The following is an 11,809-nucleotide window of genomic DNA, read 5'->3' as shown; positions in this document are numbered from 1 at the left end:
CTGCCTCTAATCAACAGAACCGGGTAAGGGAGGCATAGGTTACCTTTTTGTTTTTTACGGTATGTTTCTTTTCAATAGACCTGCTGCACGTAAATGACTTAGACAGTCATTATTTGTTTCCGGTGGACGGGGCTACTGATAAATTACAAGCGAGTGTAAAAGGGAAAAAAAAAGCCCGGCTGCAAAACTGGACGGAATTAGTTGCCTACTGTAGGAAGTAGGGGCACTGGAAGAGAGAATATCCTGGTAGGTTAACAAAGGAAAGTGGAAGGCTGAGGGAAAACCCAGGCTCTGAAGGATTTACACTCAGGGAAGGGGACTAATAAGGCCAGGACTCCTTTTTCTTGAACCCCTTAGAGCCCAGAATAATCATTTTTATAGGACTCCCAGTTAGTTTCCTGGTGTATTCTGGAGCAGCCTATTCAGTCTTGACAGAGCCAATGGGACCCGTAACATCTAAGAAGACATTAGTCCAGGGAGCCACCGGACAAACTGCCTTTTTCCTTGGACATCAAAGAGGACTGTGAACCTTGGAAAGAACACGGTAACACATTCGTTTCTGGTCATGCCAGTTTGCCCGTACCCCTTTCTTGGACGTGATCTCTTACAGAAACTATAAGCCACCATATCCTTTGAGGGGGACGGAGCACACTTCACTGTGGATCCAACGAACCCAGGCCTGGACCCATCCTCCCCTGGCCGCATTCTTCTAACCTGTCCTCTCTCGGGTGAATATCTCTTGCAGGAAAGGGCCAATGTGACTCTGCTTACTTGGGGAAATTACAATGCCTCTTTCCCATGGTTTGGGCAGAAACCCCCCCCCCCCGTTTAGCAAGTCATCAAGCTCGTGCAGTAGTCCAATTGCAAGCCAATACCCCCTGAGTTTAGAAGCAAAGAAGGGAAATGCTATCTTTGCATTCGAGTGGAATGACCCAGAGGGTGGATTCTCAGGACAATTAACCTGGACTAGACAGCCTCAAGGTTTCAGAAACTCTCCCACCCTTTTTGATGAAACCTTGAGCTCGAACCTACTTGCCTTTAGACAGGAGCATCCAGAATGTACCCTACTGCAGTATGTAGATGATATTCTGCTGGCAGCAGATACTGAGGAAAATTGCTGACAAGCCACTGAGGGCCTGTTAGGCACCTTACAAGCATTAGGCTACTGGGTGTCAGCCAAGAAGGCACAGTTGTGCTCCTCTGATGTCACATACCTGGGGTACATTAGCAAAGGCAGACGGACCCTCTTCCTCAGTTGAATAGAGGCAATTTTAAGGATCCCCATGCCTACAACCAAGAAGCAGGTTCAGGAATTCTTGGAGGCAGTTGGATACTGCCGCCTGTGGATACTGGGGTTCGCGGAGATTGCTGAACCTCTGTGCTCAAGTGCTAGGGAGGCGCAGCCGTTAAACTGGACTGAAGTGGAACAATGGGCTTTTGAGGAGCTAAAGAAGGTTCTTGTCTCAGCACCTGCCCTAGCCAGACGTCAGGAAGCCCTTTCACCTGTGAGTGAGGTAAGGGGCATTGCCAAAGGGGTTCTCACCCAGACTCTAGATCCCTGGAAGAGACCTGTGGCCTATCTGTCTAAGAGACTGGACCCCGTGGCTGCAGGGTGGCCAGCATGCCTCCGGGCAGTGGCCACCACAGCAATGCTGGTAAAGGAGGCAGATAAGCTGACTTTGGGCCAAGAACTAGCCCTGACAACACCCCATGCTGTGGAAGCCCTCCTTCGAGATGCTCTGGAGAGATGGATGTCAAACACCAGGGTCACCCAGTACCAAGCTCTTCTCCTGGACCAGCCCTGCATCTGAATTCCATTAAGACACTGGCCATCAACCCTGCCAGCCTGCTCCCAGATGATGATCCAGAGGAGCCATCCATGACTGCATAGAGGTAACAGACTCAGCTCGCCCAGACTTGACAGATGTCCCGCTATCACCACCAGACAAGGTACTGTTATGTACAAGATGGGACAGTGGGAGGTGGTAGTCACCCTAGACTGCCCAAGAAACCGAGCTGCAGACCAAGCTGCCAAGGAAGCCGCCCCAAAACCAGTGGGGCCTTTACAAGAGGAGGAATTGGCAGAACAGAAGCAAGCTACCAGAGGACCAAATGGTTGGTGGACTCTACCAGATGTCAGACTGTTGGTCCCAGAGGCTCTAGGTCGGACTTTAGTTGCCCAGTTACACCAGGCTACCCACTTAGGCATCACCAAGACTTCTGAACTTTTGTGAGGCAGGTCACAGGTAAATGCAAGGTAAGGGGGGTCCCCCCTTGGGAATTCGGGCCCAGGGAAACTCCCCAGGAGAGCATTGAGAGGTGGATTTCACAGAGATTAAGCCACCGGCATCAGGGTGGTATAAGTATAAGTATAGGTATAAGTATAGACTCCTTCTCGGGATGGGTTGAAGTCTAGCCCACCAGGACAGAAACTGCCTCTATAATGGTCAAGAAATTACTCCAGGAGATTATACCTAGATTGGGGCTATCAGCAGTCATAGGATCAGATAACAGCCCCGACTTTGTACCCAAGGTATCTCAAAGTCATAAATTGGAAGCTCCATTGTGCATACCAGCCACAGATTCAGGGCAGGTATGAACAGGACTCTAAAATGACTTCAACTAAATTTATCCCAGAAACCGGTGAAAACTGGACCAAGCTCCTGCCCTTTGCCTACTTACAGGCCAGGTGTACCCCCAACCGGGAGGGGTTCTCTCCTCTTGAAATCATGTTTGGTAAACCTCCCCCTATCCTACCCAAAGTTAGAGGAGGAATTAAAAGCTAAAAGTCATAACCATTCCTTGCTCAAGTCCTTGCAGGCTCTGCAGTATACCCAGAGAGCCACCCATAAGCTTGTTCGAGATGCCCTTCCAGTGCCACCTCGGACCCTGTACATCCCTTTCCAGCTTGGGGACTCGGTGTGGGTAAAGAAGTTCACTACCCAAGGACTCACCCCAGCTTGGAAGGGACTATACACTGTCGCCCTGCTGATGGCATCCAGACCTGGCTACACCACTCCCAGCTCCTGCACCAAGAAACGGCCTTGATCCCGGCAGCCAGCTGCCTCACCCATGAGATCCCTAGCCTGGGCTCCATGCAAGCCAGGAGGAGGTCTGCAAGAGTGGAACTGGACTTCAGTGAGGACAGTACTGATGGGGACCGTGGCACTAGGGCACTTGGTAACTGTAAAAACATTTTTTTCTAGCCAGTGAGAAAGTCCAGGGCCAAGTGGGGCTAGATGCACTAGGGGACAGGAGAGCAGGAACAGAATAGAGAATGCCCCTAAAAGAAGTGGGGTGAGTAAATGAAAATTAAATGTGCCAAGCTGGCAGTTTAGAAAAATTAATTCGGTCAAACTACTTGTAGTTAGGGGGCAGTACAATCCCCTAACTAATGAAGATGAGTCCATGATTTGACTCATGTACATAAAACCAGTGGGGAATGAAGTATGGTAGCAATCATCTCAGGTAGAAACTATAGTTTACCTTTAACCCTGCTGTTTGGCTTACGTACCTATTTGCTTTGTTTAACAATAGACAGGTTATTTTGATTTTCTGAATTATATAAATCATCCCATTCGGTTGAATACCCTATTGATTGTAACGTGAAATCCCATTTGCAGTGGTCATACTGGTCTTAGAAAGCACATTTTCCTTTACCTGGGAAGGACAGCACAGTTACCTCAAGGTCAGAGGGCTCTAGATAATGTGTCCCTGTTGACTCAGTGTTCCCCCAAAACTGTGACCCAAAACTGTAATTTAGATAACATGCCTAAGTTTAACCCAGGTTACCCAAGGGCTCTAGACCCAAAACTGTAATTTAGATAACATGCTGTTTCTGCTTCTGTAAACTGCTTTTTTGCGAACCAGGTTCCTCATTCCAAACCCTGGGATGTAATCAATACCTTTGTGATTTTTTGCCTATATAACCTTGGAGCTGCGACCATCTTGTTACTATGAGATTTGGGGAATGGCCCCTCACAGTCCCGGATTGCAATAAATGTGACTCTTTAATTCGAAAAAAATAAAATAAAAATTCATTGTGACTCCAGCCGGCGTGGCTCAGTGATAGAGCGTAGATCTATGAACTAGGAGATCATGGTTTGATTCCTGATCAGGGCACATGCCCAGGCTGCAGGAGGCAGTCGATCAATGATTCTCTCTCATCATTGATGTTTCTACCTCTCTCCCCCTCTCCCTTCCTCTCTGAAATCAATACAAATAAATACTTACACACACACACACACACACACACACACACACACACATATAGATATATAGCCAGTGACAAATGGTAAAATTTGAGTAAGGTCTGCAGATTAGATGATAGTATTTTATCAATTTCCTGACTTTGACAATTTTACTGAACTCATATTAGAGAATGCCCTTGATTTTAAAAAATAAACACTCAAGCCCTGGCCAGTGTGGCTCAGTTGGTTGAGGGTTGTCCCCAGCACCAAGAGGTCACATGCATAGGTCTGGTGTGGGAGGCAACTGATCAATGTTTCTCTTGCACATCCCTCCCTCTCTCAAAATTAATTTTTTAAAAATTTAAAAATAATAATAAACACTCAAATATTTAGGAGTAAAGGGGCATTGAGACTGCAACTTATTCATTTATACACAATGCAAACCTAAGTAATCAACATGTTGGAATACAGGCAACACTGTTCTTTTTTTGGAATAAGAATGACAAAAATTATAGGTAAGAGAATATGACAAAGCAATTTCCTTTTTAGAGGCCAAAACTGTACAGCACAGGGCCAACTGAGATGCAGCTTGTTGAATTATTCATTGAAATGAGTAAGACAATAAGGACAAAGCACACCTTCCCCACAATCAGTGTAAAAGTGTTACTATGAGACCATTCACAAAAAGAAACCAAGTAACAAGTATTCTGAACTCAGAAGGTTGTGTAAAACCATGATGATTTGAATAATCCAAATGTGATGACTGCAACAAAAAGACTAGACTAGTGGTTGGCAAACTTATTAGTCAACAGAGCCAAATATCAACAGTACAACGATTGAAATTTCTTTTGAGAGCCAAATTTTTTAAACTTAAACTATATAGGTAGGTACATTGTTATTAACTTAATTAGGGTACTCCTAAACTGGCCTTTGCTAAAAACGTCCTCAATCTGAGGGGTCGACCTCAGCGACCCCACTTCTTCTAACGCCACTTCTTTAAAATAGACTCACCCAGGCCGAAAACCGACTTCTGCGCATGGGCCACAAAGTTTCAATCGCACTGTACGTGCGCACCCGCACGTGGTATTTTGTGGAAGAGCCACACTCAAGGGGCCAAAGAGCCGCATGTGGCTCGTGAGCCGCGGTTTGCCGACCGCTGGACTAGACTATTCTGACTGGTTCCAGGGGCATTCTGGGTTGTCTGACAACATGGCGCTGATCTAGAGCAGCGGTCGCCAACCGGTGGTGCGTGGACCATTGGTGTGATTGGCAACCTCTGATGTAAGGAAACCTTTGGAGCAGTGGTCACCAACTGGTGGTTTGCGGACCACTGGTGGTCCATGAGGTCCGAAAGGTTGGCGACCGCTGATCTAGAGCAATGAGGAAACAGACTCCTCTGAGATCTGTGGAGAGCTCTGGCCTTGCAGTGGATTCACAGCCCAGGCTAAGAACCCTGGCTCAGTGAAATGGAAAAGTATTTTTAATAAGAACTTTTAGAGTCATGAAATTACCCTGAACTATTAACTTGCAGGTATGACAACATTTATGCCAAGAAACAAAAAATTAGTAGCCATTAACTAGAATGCTAACAAACTGCAACACTAATTGTCAAATCAAAATTAAGTTCATTATCTCACTAGCACTAGTGAGCTACAATATATCAAAAGTAATAAGCACAAATAATTCAAACACCTTGTTCAAAAATATCAATAACATGAAGGGCGGTGCCAAACACTTCAAAATTTTATAGAAAACCTTTTTTTTGGATGGCGCTAAAACCGATACATACGAACATAATTTTTAAAACACTTAACTAGGAGCATTGAGAAAAAGAATGCATTCAGATATACAATCTAGAATAAAAACCAAAAAAACAAACTCACCAGCAACTTCTACAATATCACCAGGAACTATGTCTTTAGCTTTAATCCGTTGTACACTCTTTCTGTCCTGTCTATACACTTTACCCATTTCAGGCTCATACTCCTTAAGGGCTTCAATTGCATTTTCTGCATTTCGTTCCTGTAAAAAAGAAAACAAGATAAAAGTAGTGAACACATGCCTAGCACTGCAAGTATTTCTAACCCAAAGAATCAAATTTTATAGAGTTCTAAACTTAAAAGACACAAGAGAAGTACATTAATGACAGTTGTACTAAACAATTCACATTTTAGGTGACAAATGCTAGGCCCTTATGAGTTTGTATTAAAGATGAGCCTAGTGGGCATGGCTCAATGATTGAGAGTCAAACTGTGAACCAGGAAGTCACGGTTTGATTCCCCAACAGTGAAGTTGTGGACTCGAATCCCAGAGTTGGGTGGACAGGAGGTAGCCAATCAAGGATTCTCTTTCATCAATGTTTTTCTCTCCCTGTCCTTTCCTCTCTGAGATCGATAAAAATATATCTTTTAAAAAGATGAGAAAATAAGCCCCTAAAGGTAAGGGAATAAAATCATAATGTAGAAAATGATTCTGCTGTTCCTAAGCACAGCTGAGACACAGACCTCACCTCCAGCCACACACACCTATACCATTTAAATCAATCCTGTCTCACATGAAAGGTGATGATCTGGGGTTTGACTGCCTAGGTTCAATCGACTTTTCCACTTAACAGCTACACGCATGTCAAACTCGCAGCCATGCCTGTATGGCCTTTTATTTAAACAAGGCATGCGGCCCCGCCAGCCGCGAGTTTGACATGCTTGAGCTACACGATTGTGGGTAATTTACACAACACACAGTTTTACTGCCTTCAAAGCCAGGACACTTACAGTGCCTACTTTAAGGGTTGTGTGGATTTACAAGCTGTATGTAGAATGCTTAGACCAGGAGTGGGCAACCCATGGCACGCCAGTAACTTTTGCTGGCACGCGAAACCCTCTCTTATAATCTTCCATTTACAATTTTTTTTAATATCGACTTTATTTTTCAGATAAATTCAGTGTAGGTGCATCTTAGATAAATAAATAATTTTACATAACAAGTTATCTTAAAGACCATAGACATGGATTGACGAGAGAGGGGAAGAGCAATTTCTATGCCTCTGCCTTAACTCTCCCTGCCTTCCTAGATCCGACCAGTGTTTTGGTTTCATCCACATACGCTTGTGAATCTTTGTTCTCAGTGATGAATTTTGTTAAGTCTCGTAATAGGAGTAGCCTGACAGATGAAAGTAGTAGCTCGTGCATATCTCTGAAGGTCACGAAATATAAACCTGATGTTAAAATCTCTGTCATCAGTGATGCAGCAGCAAAAGTCCCACTGATAATATCAAACGGAGTCATAAAGTTTTCTGTCGGACTATCAGTGTACATGTATACATTAAAAAATAAATGTATTTTTCATCATGATATTCTGTTTTTGTCGCTCGAATGACTTTTATTATTTCTTCAAGGTTCTTCGCGTACATACACCTTAAGAGATATCAAGTAGGTGTAACATGTTCTCAAAAAATTAGGGTTGACACGCAGAAGAATTTTGAGTCAGAGATTTTGCTGGTTTTGGCACGCACTCACAAAAAGGTTGCCCACCCCTGGCTTAGACTGTGATTTGGCACATAGTAAATTCCATAGATGATAAATTAATAAAATTGTTATGTCTCACAAATTCTAAGAAATCTCTCTCTAGTGGCAAAAGCCAATAAATGGTTGGGATTTCATTATAGCACTGCCAGTTGCATACCATATTTACCATATTATTTATGAACATAATCAAGACTTAGTCACAGTTTTTCTTTCCCAATTTCAAGATGAAAGATGTAGAATCAAAAGGAGTCATGTGTGTGTATGTGTGTGTGGGGAAACTACAGGAAAGTTCCTTTAAGGGGCAAAAAATAAAAATAAAAGAGAAAACCTTGTGTGCCAAATTTGTCTTCTTTCCTTTTGGAGAATAAGTAACTCAAAGTTAAGGAGCAAGCTGATAAAGTGCATGCCCAGTTGAGGTTGTTGGATGGACAAAGGAGAGGATTCTTTTCTTTTCTCTCACATTTTGGTCCTCCAACTTCAAGTTCTTCAATTTAACCTTTACTTGGGTAGAATTTATGCTCAATCCTATGCAATCTTATTTTTTACCTTACTGTGAGAATTATGTTCTATTGTGAAAATCCTTAAACCTAAGAATTTAGATGACACAACACTGAAAGCTAATGTGTCTTACTTTTTGATGTATGCATCTCTGATAAAGTACAGAACTATATATAACTAGAGGCCTGATGCATGAAATGCGTGCAAGGGGCTCAGCCCTCGAAGCCCCAGCTGCCTCGGGGCCCTTTGGCCCCGCCCCCGCCCACTGGTCAATGCGTAAGGTCATTCTGCCTTCTGGTCTAATTAACATATTAGCTCTTTATTATATAGGATTATATCTGTAATTATAACTTTCCTTACTTCCAGAAGGTATGAGCCCTCAAGTATTGCCTATACCATTCTGTATACTATGCAAATGGGATTAAGATATAAGAATGTTAGTCTTTTTTTAAACTGCTATAAAATTTTACTTTGGAATTCGTATCAGCTCAGATTCAAATTTCAGATACTCTATGTACCTTGGGTTACGTCGGACTCAACGTATGTCGTTTCATGGTTACGTTGCCATCTCTCACTTATTTATAAAAAAATAAGTTCCATCATTTCAATGTATGTACATATGTGCTTTATGTTTACTATTTATTTACCACAAGTAAAGGTCAGGAATTGTTATCTTTCTTTTAAATTTTTTTTACTGTTTCGCTTCATTACTGCTGTGTGTGTGCTCCATGTGAGTGATGTAGGTGCTTATGTAGGTGGGTTCCGACTTAACGGCAAAAATCGAGTTACATCGCACTGTAGGAATGGATCTCCGATGTAACCCAAGGACCTACTGTGCTACCTATATGGCCTTTGATAAGTCACTTAATCACTATGAGCTTCAATGGTACATCTGTCAAATGGGAGTATCATCTGCCTTACAGGATCACTGTAAGGACGAAATGGGAATGTACATAAAGTATCTACCACATAACTGGAATAAATTAACTAAAAATACATACTACTAGCTTGAGAAAGACAATCTAATGCTGTGTATTGTTTCTTTTGCCTAAATTATTCACAAGAGGCTCATTTGTACTTAAATATAAACAATGTTTTTTTTGGGGGGGGGATCAAAGTAAGGAATATAGTACAATTAAAATTTTCTAAGTAGGCCATCTTTCTATATGAGCCCAACACATAAAGATCATTGTGTTTATTAACACAAATCAGAAGTTTACCCTTTTTTGTTGTTGATTTTTAGACAGAGTGGAGGGGAGAGAGGCAGACAAACTGAAACATCGGTGAGAGAGACACATCAATTTGGTTGCCTCCTGTATGCATCCAGGACTGGGGATTGAGCCTGCAACCGAGGTACATGCCCTTGGCCAGAATCAAACCTGGTACCCTTCAGTCTGCAAACCTATGCTCTATCCACTGAGCCAAACCATCTAGGGCAGAAGTTTACACACTTTAATAACAGATGCACTATTTTATTTAGTCCTCAAAGGGATGACTATATCCATCAAAAACCTAAAAGAGCAATATTTAAAATAAATTTGAAGTATTAGTTTCAGAGTCTTAAAAATATATATATATATATTAACTATCAAACAGATCAGCAAACAGTCCTAGAAAAGTTAAAGTCCTCAAACTAGATATGTGCAGAAGAACACTTATGTGAGTTGGGAGGGTGGAGGGATGGGGGAAAGAAATCCCATTCTGTTTCTGAAATAAAATTAGCTTCCATTCTGTGACTAAGAAAGGCTCGGGTGACTGGCTGAAAACAGCCAGGAATATGCTCTGAAAGAAAAACAATTTAAGATTTAAACAATTTGCCCTAACCAGTCTAGCTCAGTGGAGAGTGTGTCAGCTTGCGGACTGAAGGGTCCCAGGTTCGATTCCAGACAAGGGCATGTACCTCAGTTGCAAGCTCGATCCCAAGTTTTCCACAGAAAGCAGCTAGGAAATACAAAGACAGATACTGGTTCTTAAATTTTCTGGTTTTTGCCCTAACCGGTTTGGCTCAGTGGATAGAGCGTCGGCCTGTGCACTGAAGGGTCCCAGGTTCAATTCCGGTCAAGGGCATGTACCTTGGTTGTGGGCACATCCCCAGAAGGGGGTGTGCAGGAGGCAGCCGATCGATGTTTCTAACTCTCTTTCCCTCTCCCTTCCTCTCTGTAAGTAGCTTCTCTCATCCATTGTTCTTATCTCTATGCTATCATGAAGGATGAACAATTCATATAAGCATGAGCAAAGTATATATGCGTGAGAGATCTAAAATTTTGCCATTAAATAAACTAATGAACAAATGAAAACACATGTAGACATTTCGGAAGTATTTTTAGTCAACACATCAGGAAAAAACAGATAACAGAAAGATTAACGGAGTTTAAGTCACAGAAATTACTAAAACTTAGTAGTGGAGGATTTTGTGCTTACCTGCCAGACACCCACAATGGCATTGGCTACTAATATAAGTAAAATTACAAAGGGTTCTACAAAGGCTGTAACTGTTTCTTCACCTTCTTCAAACCAAGCCAAAACCTAAAAGAGAAATCATATGTGATGTGTTAGAATTGTAATGTATTTTTAGGCTTATTGCCACTTTATAACAAAAGTGGCTGGCACTAATGGAATTACAACACACAAAATCTCTCTTTTCATCCCTAGAAACCAATAGTGGTGAAATGTAATGACATAAAAGATGGCTTATGTCTTATTCAAAATAATTATTGAGAATCGAAAGCATACAACTTCTTAACAATACCCTTAAGAGCTAATTTATTTTTTCATGTAATAATTGTTTTAAAACCCAAATAAAACACTTAGGAAAGTAAACCCATTCATTTTATATGTATACTAGAGGCCCGGTGCATGAAATTCGTGAACTGGAGAAGGGGGCGGAGGGAAGATCCCCTCAGCCCGGCCTGCGTCCTCTTGCAGTCCGGGACCCCTTGCTCCTTACCACCTGCCTGCTTGCTGCTCCTTAGCACTGCTGCGGAGGCAGGAGAGGCTCCCACCACTGCCGTTGCACTCGCCAGCCATGAGCCCCGCTCTGGCTGAGCGTCGCTCGGACTGACCACCAGGGGGCAGCTCCTGCATTGAGTGTCTGCCCCGATGGTCAGTTCGCATCATAGCAACCAGTCGTTCTGGTCGTTCCACCATAATGGACGCTTAGGCTTTTATTTTTTAATATATTTTGATTTTTTACAGAGAGTAAGAGAGAGGGATAGAGTTAGAAACATCGATGAGAAAGAAACATCGATAGCTGCCTCCTGCACACCTCCCACTGGGGATGTGCCTGCAACCAAGGTACATGCCCTTGACCGGAATCGAACCTGGGACCCTTCAGTCCGCATACCAACGCACTATCCACTGAGCCAGACCAGTTAGGGCTTAGGCTTTTATTATATACTAGAGGCCCGATGCATAAAATTCGTGCAAAAGTAGGCCTTCCTTTCCCCGGCTGCCAGCACTGGCTTCCCTCTGGCACCTGGGACCCGGGCTTCCCTCACAGGCCCTGCTTCGTCCAGAAGGACATCCAGAAGGACATCTGGTCTAATTAGCATATAATGCTTTTATTATTATAGATTATATAGACTAGAGGCCAAGTGC

At 42.9% G+C, this 11,809-nt stretch overlaps 1 protein-coding gene across 2 annotated transcripts in view; it reads right to left on the bottom strand.

The window, feature by feature from the left end:
- The window catches only part of ATP2A2 (ATPase sarcoplasmic/endoplasmic reticulum Ca2+ transporting 2), a 51,945-nt gene extending 41,173 nt beyond the window's left edge, over positions 1–10,772 (bottom strand). Inside the window, exons 1-2 of one of the 2 annotated variants that reach the window (XM_023762679.1) lie at positions 10,634–10,772; positions 6,074–6,212 (exon numbers count right to left, since the gene is read on the bottom strand). In XM_023762679.1, the coding sequence (XP_023618447.1) occupies positions 6,074–6,161 (88 nt within the window). In that variant the 5' untranslated portion in view covers positions 6,162–6,212; positions 10,634–10,772. The remainder of the gene's footprint in view (positions 1–6,073; positions 6,213–10,633) is intronic. The other variant, XM_023762678.1, reaches the window with a different exon arrangement.
- Between the last annotated feature and the right edge of the window lie 1,037 nt (positions 10,773–11,809).

The sequence above is a fragment of the Myotis lucifugus genome, unplaced genomic scaffold (assembly GCF_000147115.1).
Source record: "Myotis lucifugus unplaced genomic scaffold, Myoluc2.0 scaffold_256, whole genome shotgun sequence".
Lineage (NCBI taxonomy): Eukaryota > Metazoa > Chordata > Mammalia > Chiroptera > Vespertilionidae > Myotis > Myotis lucifugus.
Note: the sequence above shows the minus strand (reverse complement) of the source record. Positions and strands in the feature narration are given on the sequence as shown.